Source organism: Macaca fascicularis, chromosome 14 (genome assembly GCF_037993035.2).
Source record: "Macaca fascicularis isolate 582-1 chromosome 14, T2T-MFA8v1.1".
In the NCBI taxonomy this organism is placed as follows: domain Eukaryota; kingdom Metazoa; phylum Chordata; class Mammalia; order Primates; family Cercopithecidae; genus Macaca; species Macaca fascicularis.
In genome coordinates, this window is record NC_088388.1 from 7,818,221 (window position 1) to 7,844,785 (window position 26,565).

A 26,565-nucleotide genomic window follows, 5' to 3' on the forward strand; every position below is an offset into this window, starting at 1 on the left:
TTGAGACGGAGTCTCGCTCTGTCGCCCAGGCTGGAGTGCAGTGGCCGGATCTCAGCTCACTGCAAGCTCCGCCTCCTGGGTTCACGCCATTCTCCTGCCTCAGCCTCCAGAGTAGCTGGGACTACAGGCGCCCACCACCTCGCCCGGCTAGTTTTTTGTATTTTTTTAGTAGAGACGGGGTTTCACCGTGTTAGCCAGGATGGTCTCGATCTCCCGACCTCGTGATCCGCCCGTCTCGGCCTCCCAAAGTGCTGGGATTACAGGCTTGAGCCACCGCGCCCGGCCTGTCCTCTGGCTTTCAATGGCACGCTTCCATGCACTCAGGGGTCTGTAGAGGCCAGTTTGAGAAGCGAGTCTTTATAGGTCTTATAACTGGATATTCATCTAAGTTAGCCAGGTGCGCTGGCTCATGCCTGTAATCCCAGCACTTTGGAAGGCAAAGACGGGAGGATCACTTGAGGCCAGGAATTCGAGAACAGCCTAGCCAATATTGTGAAACCCCATCTCTACTAAAAATACAAAAATTAGCTGAGTATGGTGGCACATGCCTGTAATCCCGGCTACTCGGGAGGCTGAGGCAGGAGAATCACTTAAACCTGGGAGGTGGAGACTACAGTGAGCTGAGATGGTGCCATTGGACTCCAGCCAGGGCAACAGAGTGAGAGCCTGTCTCAAAAAAAAAAAAAAAAAAAAAAAGAACTGGATTCAAACTCTGCTTCCAGCATTCACCAATTTCTGGACAAATTACTGAATCTCCTTTTGCTTTTGTTTCCTCACATGCTTCACAACTATCTCACAGGGCTGTGTGGGGTTACATGAGCTGATAACACACATGCTGAGGACTCTGAGTGCCTCACAGGTAGTGAGTGCACATAAAACATTAGCCATTATTATTGCTGCTGTTAATATTTGTGTGTACTAGGTACTCTTCTGGGGAATGCCTGTGGTAGACAGGCGCTAAGACAGCCGCTGTGATTCCCACCGCCTAATATTCACACCCTGGTGTAATTCCCTCTCCTTAAGTATGGGTGGGACTGTGACTTGCATCTAGCCAACAGGATAGAACAGAGGTGGTGGATCTATGTGATTACGTGGATGTGATTATGTTATATAAGATTGTGGGGCCAGGCGCGGTGGCTCATGCCTGTAATCCCAGCACTTTGGGAGACTGATGTGGGCGGATCACGAGGTCAGGAGTTTGAGACCAGCCTGGCCAGCATGGTGAAACCCCATCTCTACTAAAAATACAAAAAATTAGCCAGGCGTGGTGGAATGTGCCTATACTCCCAGCTACTTGGGAGGCTGAGGCAGGAGAATTGCTTGAACCCGGGAGGCGGAGGCTGCAGTTAGTGGAGATCACACCATTTTACTCCAGCCTGGGAGACAGAGCAAGACTCCATCTCGAAAAAAAAAAAAAAAAAAGAGAAAAGATTGTGGTAGCCTCTCTCTCCCTTTCTGGCTTTCAGCAAGCAAGTGTCCTTGCTGGGGGGCTCACGTGTCAAGGAACTGAGGGCAGCCTTGCTTGCAAGTGACTGAGGACCACAGTCTGATAGCTACAGGGGCTGAATGCTACACGTACTCTTTCCCCACCTGAACTTCAGAGGAGACTGCAGGCCTGGCCAGCTCTGAGTGCTGCCCTGCAGAGGACCCAAGTAAGCCGACTCGTGACCCACTGAGACAGATGTAAGAAATTTTTTTTTTTTTTTTTAGGCAAGGTCTGGCTCTATCCGCCAGGCTGGAGTACAGTGGTTCGATCTCAATCTCAGCTCACTGCAAGCTCTGCCTCCTGGGCTTGAGCCATCCTCCTACCTCAGCCTCCTGAGTAGCTGGGGCCACAGGCACATACCACCACACCTGGCTAATTTTTGCATTTTTTATAGAGATGGGGTTTCACTGTTGCCCAGGCTGGTCTTGAACTCATGAGCTCAAGCAATCCACCTACCTCGGCCTCCCAAAGTGCTGGGATTACAGGCATGAGCCATGGTGCCCGGCCATGCATTGTTTTAAGCCACTAATTTTGCGGGTAATAGGTAATAGTTTTTGTTGTTGTTGGTGGTGGTGGTTTTTTTTTTTTTTTTTTTTTTTTTTTTTAACAGGATCTCACCCTATCTCTCAGGCTAGAGCTCAGCGGTGCAATCATGGCTCACTGTAGCCTCGACCTCACAGGCTCTAGTGATCCTCCTGCCTCAGCCCCCTGAGTAGCTCAGACTACAGGTGCATGCCATCACTTTTTGTATTTTTTGTACAGAGGGGGTTTTGCCATGTTGCCCAGGCTGGTCTCAAACTCCTGGGCTCAAGCGATACTCCCACCTTGGTCTCCCAAAGTACTGGGATTACGGGCGCGAGTCACTGCGCAGGCTTGTGGTAGTGTTTTACACAGGAGTAGTTAACTAATACACCACCACTCACCTCCTCCAGCTCTTTGCTCCTTCAAGCCTGCTCTCTTTCTCCTGAGTCATCATTATCTCTGTTCTGATTCCCAGCAACCACCAACCCATACCTGTGTGTGCTTTAGTGTCTGCATCTCAGCTTTTTGTTTTGTTTTGTTTTGTTTTTGAGATGAAGTTTCGCTCTTGTTGCCCAGGCTTGAGTGCAATGGTGTGATCTCGGCTCACTGCAACTTTCCCCTCTTGGGTTCAAGCAATTCTCCTGTCTCAGCCTCCTGAGTAGCTGGGATTCCAAGCAACTGCCACCACACCCAGCAATTTTTTTTTTTTTTTTTTTTTGAGACAGAGTCTCGCTCTGTCGCCCAAGGTTGAGTGCAGTGGCGCGATCTCACTGCAAGCTCCGCCTCCCGGGTTCACGCCATTCTCCTGCCTCAGCCTCCAGAGTAGCTGGGACTACAGGCACCCGCCACCACGCCCGGCTAATTTTTTGTATTTTTAGTAGAGACAGGGTTTCACCGTGTTAGCCAGGATGGTCTCGATCTCCTGACTTCGTGATCCACCTGCCCCAGCCTCCCAAAGTGCAGGGATTACAGGCGTGAGCTACCGCTCTGGGCCCACACCCAGAAAATGTTTATATTTTGAATAGAGATGGGGTTTCAGTATGTTGGTCAGGCTGGTGGGTCTCCATTTCTTTTTTTTTTTTGAGACGGAGTCTTGCTCTGCCGCCCAGGCTGGAGTACAGTAGGGTGATCTCCGCTCACTGCAAGCTCCGCCTCTCGGGTTCACGCCATTCTGCCTCAGTCTCCTGAGTAGCTGGGACTACAGGTGCCTGCCACCATGCCCGGCTAATTTTTTGTATTTTGTAGTAGAGATGGGGTTTCACCGTGTTAGCCAGGATGGTTTCCATCTCCTGACCTCGTGATCTGCCCGCCTCCGCCTCCCAAAGTGCTGGAATTACAGGCGTGAGCCACCGTGCCCGGCTAATTTTGTATTTTTAGTAGAGACAGGGTTTCACCCTGTTGGCCAGGCTGATCTCGAACTCCTGACCTCAAGTGATTCACCTACCTCAGCCTCCCAAAGTGCTGGGATTATGGGCGTGGACCACCACGCCCAGCTGTGTCTCCATCTTATTTATTTATTTATTTATGAGACGGAGTCTTGCTCTGTCGCTCAGGCTGGAGTGCAGTGGTGCGAACTTGGCTCACTGCAACCTCCGCCTCCTGGGTTCAAGTGATTCTCCCGCCTCAGCCTCCTGAGTAGCTGGGATTACAAGCGCCTGCCACCACACTCAGCTAATTTTTGTATTTTGAATAGAGATGGGGTTTAGTATGTTGGTCAGGCTGGTGGGTCTCCATCTTTTCTGTTTGTTTGTTTGTTTTTGAGACCGTGTCTCGCTCTGTTGGCCAGGTTGGAGAGCAGTGGCACCATCTAGGCTCACTGTAAGCTCCGCCTTCCGGGTTCACGCCATTCTCCTGCCTCAGCCTTCCGAGTAGCTGGGGACTACAGGTGCCCACCACCACGCCCAGCTAATTTTTGTGTTTTTAGTAGAGACGGGGTTTCACCACGTGTGCCAGGCTGGTCCCCAACTCCTGACCTCAGGTGATCCACCCCCTTGGCCTCTTAAAGTGCTGGGATTTACAGGCGTGAATCACAGAGCCCGGCTACGCCATTTAATCTCTCCAAGCCTCGGTTCCTCCACTGTACGATGGGGATAGCACCTACTTCAGAGATTGCCACTCCGAATAAAAGGAGCTGGCATGTCATGTAACAAGCGTGACCTATAACACGCAAGTGATAGAGGTTACTGACTAGCTTTAGCCTCAGGCCAGCAGCCTCCTGCTCTCCCTGCCCCGCGCGCCCCACGTGCCTCCTGTAAACAAGAGAGCGCGCAGGCGCCCCAAGCCAGCGCCCATTGGTCGGCGCGCGGTCGCCCCGCGGGAGGGAGGACTCAGGCCCGGCTTGTAGCTGGCTCTGTACCGGGTCGGTCGGTGGCGCGTCTGTTGGGTCCGCGCGTCCGGGCAGCCGGCTTTGCCCTCGCCATGGCGCCCTGGCTGCAGCTGCTGTCGTTGCTGGGGCTGCTCCCGGGCGCAGTGGCCGCCCCCGCCCAGCCCCAAGCCGCCAGCTTTCAGGCCTGGGGGCCGCCGTCCCCGGAGCTGCTGGCGCCCACCCGCTTCGCGCTGGACATGTTCAATCGCGGCCGGGCTGCGGGGACGCGGGCCGTGCTGGGCCTTGTGCGCGGCCGCGGCCGCCGGGTGAGAACGCGCCGGGGGCGGGGGCGCCGGGCCCGGGTCCGAGGGATAGGAACTTTGACCTAACCTTGGGATGGGGCCTGCCCGCTGGACGAACCGATCTCTGGTGGTGGGGAACAGGCAGCACCGCACGGGCGGGGCCGTGGGCGCCATGAAGGGCCGACCGTGCCCGCCTCACCTGCCCCTCTCTACAGGCGGGCCAGGGTTCGCTGTACTCCCTGGAGGCGACCCTGGAGGAGCCACCCTGCAACGACCCCACGGTGTGCCGGCTCCCCGCGTCCAAGAAAACCCTGGTGAGTGATGAGGCTCTTGGGATTCCCCGCCCCCTGGCTGAGTAAGGCAGCAGTTAGATTATGACGAGTTAGGTCAAGACGCAGGAATCTGATGCAGCTGATGCCCCACCTCGAGCCACTTCCCAGGCCCCGAGGGCCAGAAACCAGGATGCTCTGAAGGGGAGGATGTCCCGGTGCAGCTGTCCACTGTGATGGGGTGATTGCCTTAGGGGTGGCCCTCATCTGAAGAGCCTCCAGCTCCATCTTGCCCAGATCTTGCTCCCCAGATCCAGATCCAGGCCCCCAGAGCAGCTTCTTCCTCTCCCTCCAGCTCTGCAGCTTCGAAGTTCTGGATGAACTTGGAAAACACGTGCTGCTGCGGAAGGACTGTGGCCCGGTGGACACCAAGGTTCCAGGTGCTGGGAGAGCCCAAGGCTGCTGGGGAGCCCAAGTCAGCCTTCACTCAGGGCTCAGCCATGATTTCTTCTCTGTCCCAACCCCATCCAGACAGCAGAAATGAGACTTTCAGCTCAGTCCTTTCCCTGTTGAATGAGGATCCCCTGCCCCAGGTGAGGATCCCGTAGCTTGGGGAGCCAGCCACTGCCTCATCGCCCTTCTCCTCCCTTCCCTCTGGAGTGGGTTTCCCTGGTTAGCCTAAATACTGGTCTACCTATCCAGGACTTGCCTGTGAAGATGGCTTCAATCTTCAAGAACTTTGTCATTACGTATAACCGGACATATGAGTCAAAGGAAGGTGAGGACCCAGCCTTGGCTATACCTGTTTCTATCAGAACAGGACTTTCCCCCCAACTTGGCACCTTGGTGTGGGGGAGGAGAAAGACAAGAGGCAGTGCAGCTGTTCAAGGACCCCGTAATTCCTGAGTTCTCCCTAAGCCTTGCTAGACTGGGCAGCTACCCTGAGTACCTGGTCCCTTCTCCCACCTTATCTTCCCGCTCAGAAGCCATGGGTTTTGGCCGGGTGCGGTGGCTCATGTCTGTAATTGCAGTACTTTGGGAGGCTGAGGCGGGCAAATCACCTGAGGTCTGGAGTTCAAGACCAGCCTGGCCAACATGGTGAAACCCCATCTCTACCAAAAAAAAAAGTACAAAAATTAGCCGGGCGTGGTGGCGCATGCCTGTATACCAGCTACTCGGGAGGCTGAGGCAGGAAAATCGCTTAAACCCAGGAGGCGGAGGTTGCAGTGAGCCAAGATTGCACCATTACACTCCAGCACGGGTGACGAGTGAAAACTCGGTCTCAAGAAAAAAAAAGAAAGCCATGCGTCTCCATCACTCTGGGCAGGGTGGGATGGGGCAGAGGCCGGATTTTTTGTGCTGGAGAGTCCTCGACAACATGGCCTTTCCCCACCACCTCTTGTGGGTAGTGTCCTTAAGACCCCATTTACTGCTTTTGCACCTGGGAAGTCATCACTTCAGTTTGGCCCCAAAAGTTGATCAGACCTCCCACTCCATCACTTGCATGTCTGGCCCCCACCCCTACCTACTCTGCGGGGAAACCCCTGCCAGCTAGCCCCAGTTGCCCCTCCTTTTATCTGCCTGGGGTCAAGCCCCTCCTCTTCTGCTCTTTGGTCCTCAGAAGCCCGGTGGCGCCTGTCCGTCTTTGTCAATAACATGGTGCGAGCACAGAAGATCCAGGCCTTGGACCGTGGCACAGCTCAGTATGGAGTCACCAAGTTCAGTGATCTCACAGGTAGGGATAGTGGCCAGAGTCCTCATGGAGCCAGGAAGAGATAGGACCTTGCTTGCAAGGCCTCTGGCCAGGTCTGGCTTAGAACACTTTTCTCCCCATGCCCTGCCCACCTTTGCTTGCAGAGGAGGAGTTCCGTACCATCTACCTGAATCCCCTCCTGAGAGAAGAGCCTGGCAACAAGATGAAGCAAGACAAGTCTGTGGGTGACCTCGCCCCACCTGAATGGGACTGGAGGAGTAAGGGGGCTGTCACAAAAGTCAAGGACCAGGTTGGACCCCTAGAAGTGAGGGTGGGACATGGGCACTGCACTGGGGCTGGTGAAGGGATCCAGCTCTGACTCCACCCATCTCTTGTAGGGCATGTGTGGCTCCTGCTGGGCCTTCTCAGTCACAGGCAACGTGGAGGGCCAGTGGTTTCTGAACCAGGGGACCCTACTCTCCCTCTCTGAACAGGGTGAGCATCTCGCTCTACCCCTCTGTCCCCAGCCTAGCCCCTCAGGAGGGCTTCTTGGGACCAGCCTTCTGTCTCCTAGAGCTCTTGGACTGTGACAAGATGGACAAGGCCTGCATGGGCGGCTTGCCCTCCAACGCCTACTCGGCCATAAAGAATTTGGGTATGCATTAACGGGGTCAGGAGGGGCAACTGGAGCCACTTCTCCCTCTGCAAGAAGATACTTTATGATGGGGGGAGATGTGAGCGTGAGAGTCACACAGAGCTAAGTTGAAGTCTTAATGCTGACCCAGCCAGGTGTGGTGGCTCATGCATGTAATTCCAACACTTTGGGAGGCCAACGTGGGAAGATCACTTAAGACCAGAAGTTCAGGACCAGGTTGGGCAACATAGCATGACCCCATCTCTACAAAAAATTAAAGACATTAGCCAGGCATGGTGGCTTGCATCTATAGTCTCAGCTACTTGGGAGGCTGAGGCAGGAGGATTGCTTGAGCCCAGGAGGTTGAGGCTACAGTGAGGCATGTTTGTGCCACTGTACTCCAGCCTGGGTGAAAGACTGCTGGGACGAGCCCTTGGTGAGGAGTCAGAAGTTGGAGCTGAGTTCTGTCTCTGCCACTTTTCTTGCTGGGTGCTGGTCCCTCCTCCCCATCTCTCCCAGCCTCAGATGTGTCATTTCTAGAATGAAGACATTCCTCGGGGGATGGCCTGTGGCCTGGGGTGGACGAGGAATGTGAAACCTCATGTAGGGGGCTTAGTCCACTTCTGGCTGTGAATGGTAAATGGGAGCCCGCCCTTCTGTACTCACCCGCACCGTTCCCCAGGAGGGCTGGAGACAGAGGATGACTACAGCTACCGGGGCCACATGCAGGCCTGCAACTTCTCAGCAGAGAAGGCCAAGGTCTACATCAATGACTCCGTGGAGCTGAGCCAGAATGAGCAGAGTGAGTGAGGGGCGGGGTGAGGTGAGGCAAGGTGGGGCCAGGGCCTGGGTACCCACTGATGCCACCCTTTCCCATCTCAGAGCTGGCGGCCTGGCTGGCCAAGAAAGGCCCAATCTCCGTGGCCATCAATGCCTTTGGCATGCAGGTGAGGCCCTAGCCCCACTGCCCCTGTCCCATCTCTTGTTGACCTCCCCGACCCCATCTTGGAGTTGATCCCCTACTCCTTCTCCACCTCCAGTTTTACCGCCATGGGATCTCCCGCCCTCTCCGGCCCCTCTGCAGCCCTTGGCTCATCGACCATGCGGTGTTGCTTGTGGGCTATGGCAACCGTGAGTTCCGCTGCCTATCCTGCATCCAGCCAGGCCACAGGCATCTCAAGTCCTCTAGAGGGGAAATAGGGGGAATGCCTAGGAACCCTGTCCTTACCCGCTGCCTGCGCCATGGCCACGCGGGCATCATCTGTCCTGTCTGTGGAAGGGAAGCTGAGCTGTAGGAGGGTAAATTTTTTTTTTTTTTTTTTTTTTTTTTTTTTGAGACGGAGTCTCGCTCTGTCGCCCAGGCTGGGGTGCAGTGGCGCGATCTCAGCTCACTGTAAGCTCCGCCTCCCAGGTTTACGTCATTCTCCTGCCTCAGCCTCCCAAGTAGCTGGGACTACAGGCGCCCGCCACCTCGCCCGGCTAGTTTTTTGTATTTTTTAGTAGAGACGGGGTTTCACCGGGTTAGCCAAGATGGTCTCGATCTCCTGACCTCGTGATCCACCCGTCTCGGCCTCCCAAAGTGCTGGGATTACAGGCGTGAGCCACCGCGCCCGGCCAGGAGGGTAAATATTGATGACCTGCAAGAGACGGGTGGGTGGGTGCTTCCTCCCTGCCCCAGGGCTTCTCCCTGAGGCTGGTAGGTGGGCCCCTTGCTTTCTGTTCTTTTCCTAGTCCTCGTCATACAGTAGGCCCAGTGCAAGTATTTGAAGGTGCAAAGTGATTAAGGCTCTGCCTGGAGAATTAAGGGCCCTGATCCTTGTGCTCTGCACTGCACCCCAGGCTCTGACATTCCCTTCTGGGCCATCAAGAACAGCTGGGGCACTGACTGGGGTGAGAAGGTGAGTCTTGCCGGCTTGGCCTCTGGCCCCCCAGCTGCCATCCTACCCTGGTGCCCTCACCAGCTCCCCCTCTCCCCCAGGGTTACTACTACTTGCATCGCGGGTCTGGGGCCTGTGGTGTGAACACCATGGCCAGCTCGGCGGTGGTGGACTGAGGAGGGGCCCCCAGCTCAGGACCTGGTGCTGATCAGAGTGGCCGCTGCTGCAGCCTGACGTGTCCAGGCCCCTCCCCGGGAGGTACAGCTGGCAGAGGGACAGGCACTGGGTACCTCAGGGTGAGCAGAGGGCACTGGGCTGGGGCACAGCCCCTGCTTCCCTGCACCCCACTCCCACCCTGAAGTTCTGCACCTGCACCTTTGTTGAATTGTGGTAGCTTAGGAGGATCTTGGGGTGAAGGGTGGTATCTTGGCAGTTGAAGCTGGGGCAAGAACTCTGGGCTCGGGTAATGAGCAGGAAGAAAATGTTCTGATCTTAAGCCCAGCTCTGTCCGGCCTCCGCTTTCCTCTGTTTGATACTATACATTTTCTGGTTCCCTTGGATTTAGGGATCGTGTCCCTCTCCACGTCCAGGAAACTTGTAACCAACCTTTTCTAACAGCAATAAAGATGTGTCCTGGTCCCCAGTGTGGTATGAATGCTCAGTCCCCGGGGATGAGGAGGGAGGGCAGGACTTTTGGTGGGTCAAGGTGGGATAGCTGGTCCTGCCCAGGAGCCTGAGGGCCCAGCTTCTGCTTCAGGAACCAAAAGGAGATGGGGAGAGACCCACAGAGGGATCTTTATTCAGAAGCACTTGGCTGACTGTTCTCTCAGGCCCTTGCTCTGAGGGACGGATGGGATCAGCCACAGGGTGCACCCTCTCTCCATCTTGCATAGAGAACCTCAGTGGTTGGGGTCAGAGGTCGCTCTCCCCATAGAGGGCACTGGAGAAGGCCACGTAGTCCAGGGCTCCAGCTGGGGCCCCGGATCCCTTGTAGGGCACCATACGGCGGATGCAGTACTCGGCCTGCTCGGCGGGGAGCTCGCGTCGCAGCTCCTCGGGGGTGATGTAGTTCTGGGGAGAAGAGGCGTTAAGGACCCACAGGTCCTATGCCCTGCCCCAGCCCCCCAGCCCCTCCACCACCTGGGACTCACCTTGTCTCCTGCCAGGATCTTGAAGGAGGCCACAACTTGCTCAGCCGTGTCAGTCTCGGCTGTCTCTCGGGTCATGAAGTCTATGAAGGCCTGGAAGGTCACCACCCCAGCTGCGTTGGGGTCCACCATGGTCATGATGCGAGCAAACTCCACTTCCCCCTGCAGAGATAGGGGCCAGGCACTATGCCCATGAGCACTAAAGCCAGGAGGGGTCCGGATGTCCCCTCCTGGGTACTGTCCAGCCTTGGCTAGCAGAGCCCCAGTAACAAGGGTGTTCCCTTCCTCCAGAGACCTTAGTCCTGGCTATAGGACGTCCTTTATGGTAGGCTGAAATCTGCATCCTACCTATAGCAGGAAGCAGATTTGCTCCCTGGTCCTGATTTTTTTTCCAGGGCCATACCTGTTTCTGTATTTCTGTAGTAGTGCTGTTTCCCTACAGGTAAAAATGTTGCAAGCTCAGACTTTGGGTCCACACAGAACTGGGTCCAAGTGAGTTTACCTCCCTGAGCCTTGCTAGCCCCTGTGTGGATGTGATGAAGATGCAGGGGATGGTGTATGTGAAGATGGGAGGCGCACAGTAGGTGATCAGCACAGAGGAGGGGGTACTTTGGGACTCCTGGGAAGGGGCTGGGGGGCACTCACCAGGTCATAGCCCATGGAGATGAGGCAAGCTCGGAAGTCATCAGGCTCCATCATCCCATTCCTCTTCTGTAGGGGGTGTGTGGATATCAGGCTTGGTCTCCAGCCTCCACCAGCCCCCAAGTGTCTTACCCCACAGGGCCAGGCCCCTGCTGACCCGGTCAAAGTGGTTGAAGGATGCTCGGAACTCGTTGAGCTGCTCCTGGCTCAGCCCCTTGGCATCTCGGGTCAGTACCTGGTTCTCCACTTCATTGATGGTGCGGGCGATAGAGGTGAGCAGCTGCTCCCAGCCCACGCGGATGTGCTGGCAGTCGGGGACAGGCCACCGTCAGTGGGCGGCCAGTGCCTGGCCACTGGCTCTAGCTCCACATCCAGTCCACTGACCCTGGGCAAGTCCTCCCCCTCACTGGGCCTCCATCCCCATCTGGAAGCTCCACTGAGTAACCCCCCAGCAGTCCTTCCTATCTTTTGATAACCAGCTATGGCCAATCCTGGCCTGGGTTTGGACTGCTTTGTGACTCTGGAAGGGTCACTTTCCATCGCTGGGTCTTTTTTTTTTTTTTTTTTTGAGACAGAGTCTCGCTCTGTCGCCCAGGGTGGAGTGCAGTGGCGCAATCTTGGCTCACTGCAAGCTCCGCCTCCCGGGTTCACGCCATTCTCCTGCCTCAGCCTCCTGAGTAGCTGGGACTACAGGCGCCCGCCACCACGCCCGGCTAATTTTTTGTATTTTTAGTAGAAACGGGGTTTCACCGTGGTCTCGATCTCCTGACCTTGTGATCCGCCCGCCTCGGCCTCCCAAAGTGCTGGGATTACAGGCGTGAGCCACCGCGCCCGGCATCGCTGGGTCTTAAGGGACCTGGCCAGGCTGAACTGGGGACCCTGCTGGGACATGCATGCTCTGTCCAGCTGTGGTCTCCCTGGGCCTCCTCAGCCAGCGCTGCCTCCCTTCTCTCCTGAGAGTTTGTGATCCCACCTCCATGCTGTAGACGGTGTGCTTATTGTCGAACACCAGGCTCTCCTGCAGCAGCTGGTGGTCACCCTCTAGCCGGTCAATGTTAGTCTTGTAGTTGATAATGTTCTGCTCCTGCTGCCGTAGCCCAGCCATCTGCTCCTCCAGAGAGCCGGCTAGCCCTGCTGCCAGCCGCCCCACTTCCTGCAGGGGTTCCCAGGCAGCATGAGGGCTCCCAGCTCCCTGTGGCCCAGCCCTAGCCGCACCTCCCCAGGTTGGACCCACTATCCCAGCCCTTACCTCCACCTTCGCCTGGATCCAGGGTCCAATGGCATTGGCCTGGGCCGCAAACTGTCGCCGGAGCCTCTCATTTACCTGCTGCCGTGCCAGCTCCTCCTGCAGTGTCTGATCACGGCTAGGCACCAGCTTTCGGACCTGAGAGGAGGGCGGTTATGCCAGAGCCAGCTCTGGGGGCTGGGAAATGGCTTTAGGGGAAATGGGCTCCAGCCCCTCAAACCTCAGCCCCTGTTGCTTTGAGCCAACTTGTCTGGGATATGCAAGAAAGCTCCTGGGCAAGTCACTAACCCTTGTGGGCTTCAGTTTTGTCATCTGCAAAATGGGGCTGATGGCATCATTTATAACTAATATGGGTGGATTTATAAAAGATGTCCACACACAAGGCTTAATTCTACTTCACATCAATCCTGACAGGAGAATGCTGCTGTTAGGGCTCATCATATACAGATGAGCCCAAGACAGACAAGGTGATTTATGCAGTCCCACGTGGAGTCTGGCAGACCCCAGATCTGAAGATGGACTTTATTCTCCATATCTTGGGCCACCTGAGGTTTCAGGGTGGTCAGAGTATGCAGGAGTGGGTGGGAGGAAGGCTGCAGGTGGCACTGACCATATCCCACTTGGTGTTGATGTCCTGCGGGCTCAGGGTGATGTAGGGATTGGTGGAGCAGGGCCGCAGCCCATACGTCTGGCAGATCTTCTGGATCTCACCCTGGATGCCCATGATGGCGCCTCGCTCTCGGTCAGCCTCGGGCAACGTTGCCTTGAACTGATCATGCGCTGTCAGCAGGCTCTGGGGGTGACAGGCAGGAAGCGTCAACTGGTGTCCCCCACTTACCATAGGCAACAGAAAGGGCAGCAGTGTGCCCTGGGCCACCCAGCGGTCCTGAGAAGTCCTGACGCAAGAACCCCGGCCTCCTGTCTTCCAGCCCAGCACTCGGGAACTGGGGTTTTCCTCCCATCCCTTTGCCCTAGGAGCCTAAAGTTGTGGCTGGCAGAATTTGGGGCCAGCTTCCCTGTCATCCCATCCATCCCCTGCAACCCTGGCACCCACCTGGGTCTCCTCCACAGAGTGTACCAGCCACACGTCCTGCAGGTCCTCCACGGCACCGTCCAGCCAGTTGTTGAAGGGTGCGGCCCGCCGGGCGAACTCCAGTTGAAGCTGGTCGATGGTCTCCAGGAGCTTCTCCATCCGCTAGGGGTGGGGGGCATAGTGGGTCAGCAGCATGCCCAGCAGACCTGGCTTCACCCACCTACCCACGCCCAGCTGCCCGGCCCCCAGCCCCACCTCTAGCGCATCCCGCCTCTTCTGGGTCAGGGTGCCCAGGTTGTCCCACTGATCGCAGATGGCCTGGCAGCGGCTGTTCACTGAGGCTGCCTCATGGTAGTCCAGCTCACTGGGAGCGAGAAGTAGGGCGAGTGTGGGGCCAGCCCCAGCCCAGATGTCCTAACTGCACTTCACCCGCGCCCCGGGTGGGGGTGAAGGTGTGCGGGAGCCAGGGCAGGTGGTGGGTAAAGCTGGGTGCTTTCCAAGAGGGGGCGGTCCCCGCGCATCCCTCTGTGTAGGTGGGCGCCCGCATGTCCTTAGCTGCAGTCCATGGAGGTGCTTGGGTGGAGGGGTGGGTTCATGGGAGGGGGTGGCCAGCCCAAAGCTGATGGGGAGGGTTTGGGGCAGTAAGCCGGGTGAAGAGAGCGGACAGGTTAGAGGGCAGGCCACGAGTGGGACAGGTCAAGCCCTAGTGGGAAGAGTGGTGGCAGCAGAGCGGGGCCCGGAGATGGGGATGGGGGTGGGGTTCCGGGCGGGGCGTGGTTACAGAAGAACTCGGGAGAGCCTGGGGTCTTGAGGGAAATGGGGATCAGGGCGGGGCTCGCCGCCGGGGGCGGGGCCAGGGGTGTTGGGAGCGAGGCCCCGCCTACTTGAGCTCCTGGGCCAACGCGGCAATGTGCTCCACGCGGTCCTGGTGCGCCGCCAGGTCGCTCTCAAAGGCCTCGTGGCGCCGCAGCAACGCCCGCACCTCCTGTAGCGAAGCCGAATCGTAGTCGCGCTGGCTCAGCATCTCCTCCTTCCCTGCTCGAAGAGAGGCCGGCTCCGGTCACCCAGTGGCGGCAGGGGCAGGGGTGCGGGCCGGGCTCTGTGACCACGAAGCCTCATCTGCTAAGGTGGCGATCACACCGGCCTAGCCCCTACTAGGGGTTTGCTCTGCGGCGTCGGTGTAATAACGTAGATGAAACTCCTCTTCGGTGGTGTGATCCGTAAACTATATCAGCGTCCCCTGAGCGAGCTACGACCAAGGGGCCTTTGGTACAGTTTTGGCGTAATTTGACCTTAAAATAGCTCTCAACGATTCTGTAACCCCCATGAGCCCCTGAACCGGCCTCCTTTGTTCACCACTAAAATCCTCGACAGAACACCGAATGGATGTTTCTATCCAGAGTAATATATTTGACTCGTGCAATATTTTAGCGTCAGGATACTTTGAGTATGATGTAAGTGATGTTAGGGTGAGGAATGGACTCACCTTTGTACACCTGATACATATAAAATAAAATGCTAACTGATGAATTAATCAGAGCAGACCCACAGAAGACCAGAGCAGGGCTGGGGGGTGAGGGGGAAGGCTGAGTTTATAGATAAACACCCGTGTGTGCGGTGGCTCATGCCTGTAATCCCAGCACTGTGAGAGGCTGAGGTGGGTGGATCGCTTGAGCCCAGGAGTTTGAGATCAGCCTGGGCAACAAAGTGAGAACCCATCTATACAAAAAATACAAAAAGTTAGCCTGGCGTGGTGGTGCACACCTGTGGTCCCAGCTCCTTGGGAGGCTGAAGCAGGAGGATCACTTGATCCCAGGAGGCAGAGATTGTAGTGAGCCGAGATTTTACTAGCCTGGGGAATACAGCAAGACTCTGTCTCAAAAAACAAAACAAACTTTGGCCCACAGAGGGGCAGTGGCCCAAAGAGAGGCCCAGGTTGCACCACAGCAAGTCAGGGTGGGATTAGAAATCCAGTCTCCGGCTTCCCTGCAGAGCACCTACCCTTGTCCCGAGCATTTTGCCAAGAACCTCCCCTCCCACCCCTGCACACCAATCTCCACCCCAGGAGATAGTCCAGCCACGTGAGGTAGGTGTACCTACCCCGGGTCCAGGCTTCGTGCAGGGAGGCCTTCTGCCGGAACTTCTCGGCCAGGTGCTGGAGTCGCTGCAGGCGTCGGATCTCCGAGAGCAGCCAGTCTTCATAGCCCTTTTCCACCTGCTCCAGCCCCCGCCAGGCATTGGCGATGTCCTGTGGAGCAGGCAGGGGTGCCCTCCATCACTGTTTGCCCATTGTACAGATGGGGATACGGACCCCAAGTTCACCCAGGGAATGTGTGTAGAGCTCACCGAGACCAGCTTGCCCTCGGAGGGCATGAAGGCAGGCCGGTGGCTGAGCCGCAACTTGGTCTGCAGTGTGTTGAAGTTGATCTCCAGCTGGCACTTTTCTTGAACGCGGGGCGGCTTGTGCAGACGCCGATAGTCCCGAAAGTCCTCTAGCTTGCGCTGCATGGCACTCATGCTGGGCTCGCCCACACGGTTCTCCAGCCATGGGATGGTGCGGCGGATCCACTCCAGCAGCTGACAGGGCCAGGCAGGGGCAAAGCAGAGACCTCTGAGCTGACCTGCCCGGCTCACCCACCCCTCTCCACCCACACCCAAGCTGTGGCCAGAGGGTAGGTGGGGGTGACTTTGACAAATATGAAGGCAGAATGGGGTAGTCCCCATGAGTCAGAGAAGGAGTCGGATGGCTGATTTCTGAGTCCAGGGGCTAGTATAGGTTGGCACAGAGCAAAGGGCCATGTGACTACCTAAATACGAGTGAATGGATCAATGCAGGAGTAAATGGATGAATGATGAGTCAATCAATGACTGACCAGGAGCTTGGGTTGGCAGAAGGGCAAGTGCTGGGTGGAGATGGACAGGAGGAGGCTTGGAGGAAGCCAGGGCTACTCTGAGCAGAGGGAGGCTCTGCAGGCCCACGCTTGGGGTTAGCAGGGTTGGGAGAGTCAGTAGGGCCGGGATGGGCAGAGCACAGTGGGAGCCCAGCCTCACCTCACTGGCAAGCTTCTCATACTCCTCCATCAGCTTCTCGTTTTCCTGGTTCACCGCCAGCACCTTGCAGATCCTGTTGGCAGCTGTCTCTGCCTATGGGGGTAGTTGGTAGAGGGTTGGCATTAAAGCAAGCTGCCTCTGTAAAGCCCTTAAAAAACAGAGCCCCCAGCTGGGTGTGGTGGCCCATGCCTGTAATCCCAACACTTTGGGAGGCTGAGGTGGGTAAGTTACTTGAGTCCAGGAGTTTGAGACCAGCCTGGGCAACAAAATGAAACACCATCTCTACAAAAAATACAAAAATTAGCCAGGTGTGGTAGCATGTGCCTGTAGTCCCAGCTACTGGGGAGGCTGAGGCAGGAGGCTGAGGTCAAGGCAGCAACGAGCTGTGATCATGCCACTTCACTCCAGCCTGGGTGACAGAGTGAGACCCTGTCTCAAAAAACAAAAAATAGGGAAAGGGATGGGGGGAGCACGGCTCCTAGGTAGGCAGGGAGTTTCCAAACCAGGGTCCTCTGGTCTTGCTGAGGACTGAGTGTGTGCAGCTGGGACAGTGGCACTCCCACCTGCGTGGTCTGGCGCCTCCAATGTTGGGCTGCAGCCAAGGTTGGGCCCTTGGGTCCACAAGCCCAGGCAGTAGCAGTTGGGCCACCTTACCTGCTCAGCCCCGGCAAAGGCATGGTAGAAGCAGGACACATAGGTCATGATGGCCTTCTCATCCGGCTTTGGGGTGTTCACAATGTCTAGGGCAGGACAGCACGGTGTCTACTGGCCAAAGCCAGGGGTCCCTCCCTAGGGAGAGAACTCCCTCTGGGTGGGAGGGCTGGAAGTATCTAGTCATGGCCACCAGCAGCCAGTCACCCAAACCCAGTGTCTTCTCTTCCTTGAAGCCCTCTCTCCTTACCCCAGGGCTCAGCAACTTCCCCACCTCCCCACCTTGGGGTGAGCAAAGTGTGAGGGAGTGGGTGGGTGAGTGTGATTGACCAGCCACCGTAGGCCTCGTGAGGGACTGGTCCACGCTGCCTCGTGCCTTGAACTATCCTATACCTCCCTCTGTCTGTCTGTCTTTCCCCCAAGTCCACAGCTCCTCAGGGCAAGAAAAAGTTCTCCAGCAGTGCCCACACAGCCCAGGCATCATGCAAAGTAGATGCTCAGAAAGTGTTTGCTGCTTCAGTTGACTGTTGCCTTGCCTAAGCATGGGGACCACCGGCAGGACATGCCCCAGGGGAGCTGCCATTCTTGGGGGACCAATGTTATCCCAGGTAACCCAGGTAACTGGGATGTGAGGCAGAAGGTAGGGCCATTACATAGCGGAGAGGCGGGAAAGGCTGGTCCTCTTCAGGGGATGGGGCAGGGGACAAGATAGAGGACTGCTGGAGAAGGGGGACTGTGACCAGGGAGTGGGGTGGGGGCAGTCGGAGCATCCCGGGAGGAGGAAAGGGCCATGCAAAGGTGTGGAGGGTGCACCAGGCCCAGTGGTGAGAATGTGGGGTCCTCCCCTGGGCTAGCTCACTCGCACCTTCTGCATCCAACATCTTGGGGATGTCCAGGTACTTCTCTGCCACCTCGAAGGCAGTGTTCAGGTTGCCGATGGGGTCATCCTAGATGGGTGTGAGGGAGGAGGGTGAAAGGTCAGCTGCAGGCAGAGGCTGTGGGTGGGGGTGGTAGGGTCTCTACCTTTCGCAGTTTGGCGTAGTCGATGAGGTCGGGGCGGTGTCGGTGGATGAGGGCACAGAGGGCCAGGCCATCCTTCCAGCTGAACAGAGAGAAGAGGGGGGTCAGGCCTGGGTTCAAGCTGGGGCCCCATTCTCCCCTCGGCCCAGGAGCACCCCCCAGAAGGATAGCCTCATCTGTAAAATGGAGTAAAGCACAAACCCCTTAGCTTGGCGTTTGAGGCCCTTCCTGACCGTATCTGGACCGTCTCCTGCTGGCTCATCATGATTCTGTCACACACCCATGTTTAGGCCCAACCAGTTTCTAGATGTTTTTGGCCTCCAGCTTCCCTCTGGCTGGAATGGTCTTCCAGGGAAATCTCAAACACTCCCTCCTCCAGGAGTTACTGGAACCTTCCTGGATTCAATTCCATTCCACTCAGCAGTTACTGAGCCCTCTTTTCAGACACTGTTCCAAGAACTGTGCTGTGACCTTTTCCTCCCCTGTGGCTTGTGACAGGGACCAGCTCAGTGCCCTTCACTGACCAGGGAGGGCTCCTCTCTGTGCCCAGTGCCCCACAGAGGCCCAGACACATTTGGTAACCAGCTGACAGACCTGGTGTGGAAATTCTGCACGTTGACGTTGCGGTACGGTGCTGTCTTCCTCTGGCACCACAGAAGCAAGCCTTCCTTGGCCGAGGTTTCTGGGTGGGGAGGAGGTGGGAGAATTCATTGCGAAGGGGTCCAGGTCAGCCCTCTCACCCTACCTTTTTTTTTTTTTTTTTCTCCTGGAGACAGGGTCTTGCTATGTCATCCAACTGGAGTGCAGTGACACGATCATGGCTCACCACAGCCTCAACCTCCCAGGCTCAAGCGGTCCTCCTACCTCAGCCTCCCTAGTATCTGGGACTATAGGCACATGCCACCATGGCCAGCTTTTTTTTTTTTTTTTTTTTTTTTGTATTTTTTGTAGAGATGGGGTTTCACCATGTTGTCCAGGCTGGTCTTGAACTCCTGGGCGATCCTTCAAGTGGTCTGCCTGCCTCGACCTCCCAAAGTGTGGGGATTACAGGCCCCAGCCACTGCACCTGGCCCCAACCTCCTTTCCCATTGCTCACCTTCCACAGAGATGTCCTGGATGGCGAAGCGAAGGATGATGGTCCAGATCATGCCCAGGGTCATCTTCAGGTTCCCGTCGACGATCTCTGCAGGGTAGGGGTCAGGGGACAGATTTGCCTGACATTCAAGGTCTGTGCTATCTGGCCTCCGCTCACCTTCCCCTCTGATCAGTCCTGTAGCCCTTGTCTCTCATTTCAGGGCTGGTACCTAGTAGGTGGGCACCTTGCAGGTACTCAGTAAGCATCTCTTTTTCTTTTCTTTTCTTTATTATTATTTTCTGAGATGGAGTCTCCCTCTTTGCCTCAACTGGAGTGCAGTGGTGCAATCTCAGCTCACTGCAACCTCCGCCTCCTGGGTTCAAGCGATTCTCCTTCCTTGGCCTCCCTAGTAGCTGGGACTACAGGTGTGCACCACCAAACCTGCTTAATTTTTTGTATTTTTAGTAGAGATGGGGTTTTGCCATGTCAGCTTGACTGGTCTCGAACTCCTGACCTCAAATGATCCGCCCACCTCAGCCTCCCAAAATGCTGGGATTACAGGCGTGAACCACTGCACCCAGCTGCATCTATTTTTTGGGGGGTGACAGAGTCTTGCTCTTCTGCCTCAGCCTCCTGAGTAGCTGGGACTACAGGTGCATGCCACCATGCTCAGCTAATTTTTGTATTTTTAGTAGAGATGGGTTTCACTGTATTGGCCAGGCTGATCTCGAACTCCTGACCTTGTGATCTGCTTGCATTGGCCTCCCAAAGTACTGGGGTTACAGGTGTAAGCCATCACCCCTGGCCCACATCTATTTTTTTGTTTAGTTGGTTGGTTTGGGGAATTTTTTTTTTTTTTTTTTTTTTTTGAGACGGAGTCTCTCTCTGTCGCCCAGGCTGGAGTGCAGTGGCGCCATCTCGGGTCACTGCAAGCTCCGCCTCCCGGGTTCACGCCATTCTCCTGCCTCAGCCTCCCCAGTAGCTGGGACTACAGGCGCCCACAACCGCGCCCGGCTAATTTTTTGTATTTTTAGTAGAGACGGGGTTTCACCGTGGTCTCGGTCTCCTGACCTTGTGATCCGCCCGCCTCGGCCTCCCAAAGTGCTGGGATTACAGGCGTGAGCCACCGCGCCCGGCCGGTTTGGGGAATTTTTTGAGATGGAGTTTTCTCTGTGTGTGTGTGACAGAGTCTCTCTTGTCACCCAGGCTGGAGTGCAGTGGCACAATCTTGGCTAACTGCAACCTCCACCTCCCAGGTTCAAGGGATTCTCCTGCCTCAGCCTCCCGAATAGCTGGGATTACAGGTGTGCCCCACCATGCCCAGCAATTTTTTTTTTTTTTTTTGAGACGGAGTCTTGCTCTGTCGCCCAGGCTGGAGTGCAGTGGCGTGATCTCGGCTCACTGCAAGCTCTGCCTCCCAGGTTCACGCCATTCTCCTGCCTCAGTCTCCCGAGTAGCTGGGATTACAGGCGCCTGCCACCATGGCCAGTTAATTTTTTGTATTTTTAGAGGAGAGAGGGTTTCACTATGTTATCCTGGATGGTCTCAAACTCCTGACCTCGTGATCCGCCCGCCTTGGCCTCCCAAAGTGCTGGGATTACAGGCGTGAGCCACCGCGCCTGGCCCATGCCCAGCAAATTTTTGTGTTTTTAGTACAGACAGGCTTTCACCATCGTGGCCAGGATGGTCTCGAACTCCTGACCTCAGGGTGATCCACTTGCCTTGGCCTCCCAAAGTGCTGAGATTACAGGCGTGAACCACTGTGCCTGGCCAAGATGGAGTTCTGCTACGTTGCCTAGGCTGATCTCCAACTTCTGGGCTCAAACAATCCTCCCGCCTCAGTCTCCCAAGTAACTGAGACTACAGGCACGTGCTACCATGCCTTGCTTGTTATTTAGAAATTATTTCACTGAACTCTTACTAGGGTTCAGGGGCTGCGCTGGCAGTTTGGCATTTTTTTTTTTTTTTTTTTTTTTTTTTAGATGGAGTCTAGCTCTGTTGCCAGGCTGGAGTGCAGTGGCAGGATCTCGACTCACTGCAACCTCTGCCTACCGGGTTCAAGCGATTCTCCTGCCTTAGCCTCCTGAGTAGCTGGGATTACAGTCACGTGCTGCCACACCCAGCTAATTTTTGTATTTTGAGTAGGGACGGGGTTTCACCATGTAGGCCAGGATGGTCTCGATCTCCTGACCTTGTGAGCCCCACACCTTTGCCTCCCAAAGTGCTGGGATTACAGGTGTGAGCCACCACGCCTGGCTGGCTCTTTTTTTTTTTTTTTTTTTTTTTTCAGATGGAGTCTCTTGCTCTGTTACCCAGGCTGGGGTACAGTGGCGCGATCTTGGCTCACTGCAACCTCCGCCTCCCAGGTTCATTCGATTCTTGTGCCTCAGTCTCCCAAGTAGCTGGGATTACAGGTGTGAGCCACCACCAGTTGATTTTTGTATTTTTAGTAGGGATGGGGTTTTGCCATGTTGGCCAGGCTGGTTTCAAACTCTTAGCCTCAAGTGGTCCACCCACCTCAGCCTCCCAAAATGCCGAGATTACAGGCGGAAGCCACTGTGCCTGGTTGGTACATTGGCTCTTTACAGGCTCTCTTGCGAGGCAGGGATTATTCCCATTGATGAGATGAGGAAACTGAGGCCCACAGAGGTGATTTGCTGACGTCAAGAGAGGCCCCCGCGCCCTGCCCAGGACCCTTCCTGCCACCTCCTCACCTTCAGCACCAATGGACACCAGCTTAACCCCCTTGCTGGCAATGAAGTCCAGGGCCTTGTTAACGTTGGCGATTTTGTGGAAGCGCATCTTGCCTTTATCTGGCCTGGGCAGCCTCTCTCCTGGGTATAAGAGGAGAGGCCAAGGGCCAAAGGTCATGAGAGGCAGCAGAAGTCATTGTCCGCAAACTCTCCCCTCTCCACCAAGTCCCGTCCAACACTCTGCCACCCTAGTCCCCTTCTGTCCAGATGTTCCTGGGTCCTGGGGCTCAGGTGCACTGATTTGACATCCTCACCTGAAATGACCTCCAGGAGCAGCATGAGTTTGAGGCCATTGCGGAAATCGTCCTCGATGTTCTCAATCTGGGTGCCCGCTTTGCGCAGGTGTGAGTTGCACCAGGCAGTGAAGGTCTGGGGGCAGAGGACAGCACTCAGACCCTATGATCGGCTCGGGGATGTGGGGCACAGTCCTGTCTCCTCAGTCAGGGTAGGTCTCAGAGCCTTGTATTTCTGGATTCAAATCACAGCTCAGCTCAGCCACTGACTTGCTGTGCATCCTGGGCCAGTCCCTTTCCCTCTCTGAGCTTTAGTTTTCCTGAGAGGGGAGAAATGGGGTCTGGGACCCATGCAGGTCCCAGTTCAGACTTGGGGCACCCGGCCACCAGCACTCTAGCCTTGGGGGTCTTAAACACGGGAGGACCCTTAGAAAATGTTAACCCATTCAAAGTGTGGGGCCCTCTGAGGTTTTGAACTACAGGAGCTAGTGCAGGGTGATATTGCCTTTCTGAAATCTGAAAACTCCTGGACTGAAGCACATCTGGCCCTCAGGGTTTTGCCTAAGGGACTGTCTCTGTGTTTCTATTTTTATCAGTTCTGACCTTCTAGGGTTGTTGTAAATTGGCCTCTGAGTAGACCCTAAGTGTGCAAGGACTCTGTGGGCTATTGGAGCATCAGCTGGCACTCAGGCCCAGCCTGATCTCATTTTGTTTTTTTAGAGAGAGACAGGGTCTTACTATGTTGCTCAGGTTTGTCTCAAGCTCCTGGGCTCAAGTGATCCTCCAGCCTTGGCTTCCCAAAGTGTTGGGATTACAGGCATAAGCCACCACATCTGGTCTGATCTCATTTCTGGGGATGACTGCCCACCCCTTCCCCAAGAGTCAGCCTCAGCCTCAGCCTCAGCCTCCATCTGAGATAGGAGGGATGGTACAGGGCTGTGTGTCTGTTGGCGATAGGGGTGACATCACACTTGGTACACAAGTTTCTGCCAACCTACCGCCCTTCAGGTCCCGAATTCTGCCTTTCCATAGACTCCCTGGTAGAGTCAGGGTGGGCTCCAAGTCCAGCTGAGCCACTCATGCTCTGTGATCCAGGGTCAGCCCCTTTCCCCCTTTGGGGCTTGGTCTCCCCATTTGTGTAATTAAAGGATCAGAATCTATGATATCTTAGGTCTTTCTTCTTCCAACCTGGCAGGATTCTTGGATTCAGAGCATCCCCATACCACAAAGACTCTTAATGAGAGTCTTTCCTGCCCTAAGGAAGCTCATAGCCCATCCAAGAGTCACGTTGGTCTGAGAAGCGCTGTAAGAGGTTGCCAAGGAGTTTATGGGAGGGAAGTTGGATCAGGGCGGGGGCCTCTTGGGGAAGGCAAGTATTTGATCAGAGTTGTGATGGGCAGGAATCATTCAGGAAGGGAAGGGCAGGCAAGGGCATTTCAGGCAGGGGCAATCATGCGGGCAAGTGCTCGCTGGCTGTGAGAAACAGTTGCTACATTTGTCGGACTACAAGGATCTGGGCACTGCTGGAATGGAGCTGGGGTTGTTGGGGTATAAGTGGTGAGAGGCGGGCCGGAGGGGCAGCAGGGGCCAGGTCATGCGCGATCCTGGGTGCTAAGCTGGGGAGTTAAAATTTGATCCAGAGGGCAACAGGGAATCAGGGAAGCCTCAGGCAGGAGGGAGGTGGGCAGAACTGTCCATGCTGGTTGCAGAGTGGAGATGAATGGCTTGGCACGGCAAAAGAGAGAAATGAGGAGGCAGCCACTAGGACCAGGGCAAGAGAGGAAGGGTGTCAGTGAGGGGGACAAGGCAGGATCGGATGGATGAGACAGAAATGTTGGAATGTAAGCTCCCATGGCAGGGGCTTTATTTTGTCTGCTGCCAAATCCCAGCACTTAAAACAGTGCTGGCACATAGTAAGACATCATGTGGGCCAAGGCAGTGTGCTGCTCCAAGACTGTATGAAGGAAGCCCTTGGATGGAGGAGTCACTGGGGAGGAAGGGAGCACAGAGGAACAGGGAGGCGTCAGGGCTAAAGCTGAGCACGAGGATGTTTATTACCACCTTGCAATAAACAACACTGGACTAGAAAGAAATGAGCCAAATGTCCAACTACAAGAGATGCTGATTGATATTCAGAGCCTGTATGCTGTGTAGCCGTTGAATGAATGGATGAGATGGTGACTGCAAGTTGGGATGAACAGATGTTCCTGATAATTTGTTAGGTGACAAAGACAAGTTACAGACTGGCATGTGTCATATGAGGGGCATGCGGACCTGGATCTGGGAGAGGCCCGGGTGGGTGGGGGTAGGGACAGAAGATGTTGCAGAATAGGTGGCAGCTGGAGCCAAGGACAGGGATGACATCACTGGGAAACTGCCGAACCTGGGACTGCAGCTGTGCTTGGAGACAGGTGCAGGGGGAGCCTAAGTGGAAGCCTGTCACCCAGGGCACCCCAGCCGACTCAGCGGAGCCTCTTGGCCCTTGGGGTCATCTCCTGTCATCTAACCCAGTGGAAGTGCTCTGATTCTAAATTCTAGGATTCTCAGGTACTGCAAATTCCACTGAGTACCTGAGTACCCTGCCCTTTCCTGCAGTCATACAGTGTTGGCACACACTGAGCAGGGTCCAATGGCCTTATGGTGCCCTCCTGGTTACCGGCCTGCCACTCCCCAAAGTTTTCTCCCTCTGGCCCGGATCATTTTCTCTTTGGGAACCCAGGTGTCCTGCCCCCTCTACTTGGGAAAGTCTGGGAGTGAAAATAACTCAGGGAGGGAGGGGCCCTGAGTGCCTGATGGGCTGGGCCTGGGCAGCAGCTGCCCCTGTGCCCGTCTCCAGCACCCCCGAGGTGCTGCCTCAGCACTACGTGTCCATCTGGCTGGAGAGTCAGGTTACTGCGTAAGGGGACCCAGGTCTTCCCTCCTCCTCGACCTATGGCCTTTTCAGCAGACTCAGGGCCCCATGCCTGGGGTATCTTGGGAAAGAATGGGGGTGGGGAAAGGGGTAAAGATCCTTAGGTTGCGGAGGTCCTGATGTCTGACAGTCTGTGATTTGGGGCCTGTCTGTGCTCCTTTTGGGGCTTCAGTTTCTTCAGTTGTTAAATGAGATACAGCGACTATGGACCCCACCCTGGAAACGAGGTGGGGTGGGGTCTGAGAGGACCCTTCTCACCACCCCCACACTCCCAAGTCCACTAGTTGCCTGGCTGCAAGCCCTTAAGGTGGGGTCCGGGAATATTTAACTAGAGAGTGGTGGGAGGAAGATTCTTCTTCCTGAACCCCCTAACTTGGATCTCCTGGGCTTTGCCCAGCCTGTTTTCACCAGCAGAAGTGGGGCAGTGGGTCCAGGGGACTGAACCCTGGTGGGGTGGGGACCCCAGAAACTCTCTTGTCATTTTAAACCCCTCTTAAGGGCTCCCAGCCCTCTCCTCCAGCCCTGGGGACAGCAGGCAGCTGATGGGCAGAGCCTGGGCTGGGGATTAGCACTCTAGGTTAAAGACAAGCTCTGCCCCTGCCCTGCTGAGATGCCCAGGATAAACCGCCCGGCCTCTCAGGCCTCGGTTTTGCTGTCAGGAAATGGGCGAGCACTCACTTTCCGCTGCTGCTTCTCCCAGGCCGGGTCCAGCAGCAGGTCGCGGTCCCAGTCCTCCTCCTGTTCCATGTACTCGCCGCCCCCGCCGCTGCCCGCGAAGGGCCCCTCCCTGGCCCCCAGACCCTCGGGCTGCATAACCATCATCATCTCGCTCGGGCTCCTGGCTTCGCTCCGCTCGGCGCGCTCTCGGACACCCGGGCCCGGTTAAGTAGGGCCCAGCCCAGCCCCAGATCGAATTCGCACTAAATATGGGGGAGGAGGGAGGGGCCGGATGGGGGTGAAGGAGCTCGGGTTAGACCTGGCAAGGGGTTGTCCTGGAGCCGGAGACTGCGGAACTCGGGGAAGCCGGGGTGGATCTCGCGGCGGAGATCCTGGGTTTGCATTCCCGCTCCGCTACTGGGGCGCTGTGTGACCTTGGGAAATCCACGGGACCTCTCTGAGTCTGTTTCCTCCTCTCCACAATAGAAAGGCCGATAATAATAGTCACCGCGGGCCGCCCTAGAGGCTGCCCTCGAGCTCCTCGTGAGCCTCTTCCAGCACCTCGCTGGTGGGACACGGAGCCCTATCCCCATTTCACAGTCAGGAACACAGAGGCGCCGAGCTGTTTTGCATGTTTTCTGGGGTGATGAAGGGAGACACCCGGGCATGGGGAACGGCTCTGAGCCAGCTGGATGGGCTGCGGCAGGGCTATTAATATCGGGGCGGCCAGGGGGAGTAGGGGAGAATGTGCTGAGCCGGGAAACCCCGACACTACCCCGGCTGCAACTCAATCCCCAGGGCACTCCTGGCCCCGCCGCCAGAGGGCGGGGCTCCGGCAGGAGGGGCGGGGCCTCCAGGGTGGGCGGGTCAATCGCGCTGCGAAGTCATCCGGGCTCCAGCGCCGCGGGATTCCAAGCGCCCCACGGCTGGTCCGTCGGTCCAATCAACTCGCCGCGTCGGCCGGCCGTTCCCTTAGGGTCTGAGCCCTCGCCTCACCCCTTCCGAGCTTCTATTGGCCGTGGCAGACGTCCGTCTGCCGCTATCTCCGCCCCAATAC

General features: G+C 56.3%; 2 protein-coding genes across 2 annotated transcripts; one reads left to right on the forward strand and one right to left on the reverse strand.

Annotated features, from left to right (window-relative positions):
- The first annotated feature begins 4,343 nt into the window (after positions 1 to 4,343).
- On the forward strand, positions 4,344 to 9,727 carry CTSF (cathepsin F). The gene is given in 14 exon segments (XM_005577146.4): positions 4,344 to 4,639; positions 4,831 to 4,929; positions 5,240 to 5,326; positions 5,328 to 5,477; positions 5,587 to 5,662; positions 6,506 to 6,619; positions 6,742 to 6,887; positions 6,976 to 7,072; positions 7,152 to 7,232; positions 7,894 to 8,013; positions 8,094 to 8,158; positions 8,252 to 8,342; positions 9,051 to 9,109; positions 9,190 to 9,727. Coding segments are annotated over 14 exon segments (1,473 nt in total). The 5' UTR covers positions 4,344 to 4,426; the 3' UTR covers positions 9,265 to 9,727.
- Positions 9,728 to 9,859: 132 nt separating this feature from the next.
- Positions 9,860 to 25,709, reverse strand: ACTN3 (actinin alpha 3). The gene is made up of 21 exons (XM_005577149.4): positions 25,530 to 25,709; positions 21,962 to 22,076; positions 21,669 to 21,788; positions 18,976 to 19,062; positions 18,474 to 18,561; positions 17,883 to 17,961; positions 17,725 to 17,806; positions 16,863 to 16,948; positions 16,209 to 16,301; positions 15,504 to 15,734; positions 15,258 to 15,405; positions 14,042 to 14,192; positions 13,413 to 13,521; positions 13,179 to 13,319; positions 12,735 to 12,917; positions 12,128 to 12,262; positions 11,852 to 12,031; positions 11,036 to 11,182; positions 10,882 to 10,947; positions 10,240 to 10,398; positions 9,860 to 10,159 (listed from the first exon to the last, which is right to left on the reverse strand). The coding sequence occupies exons 1-21, from the start codon at positions 25,674 to 25,676 to the stop codon at positions 10,001 to 10,003; spliced, it is 2,706 nt and encodes a 901-aa protein (XP_005577206.1). The 5' UTR covers positions 25,677 to 25,709; the 3' UTR covers positions 9,860 to 10,000.
- Positions 25,710 to 26,565: the final 856 nt, after the last annotated feature.

Bases quoted from the DNA above. Each gene is read 5' to 3' on its own strand.
- ACTN3 (XM_005577149.4), bottom strand. From the start codon at position 25,676: ATGATGATGGTTATGCAGCCCGAGGGTCTGGGGGCCAGGGAGGGGCCC. The intron at 19,063-21,668 runs GTGAGGAGGTGG...CCTACCCTGCAG, and splicing joins GGTGTCCATTGGTGCTGAAG to AGATCGTCGACGGGAACCTG. The intron at 11,183-11,851 runs GTGGGATCACAA...CCCGACTGCCAG, and splicing joins ACACCGTCTACAGCATGGAG to CACATCCGCGTGGGCTGGGA.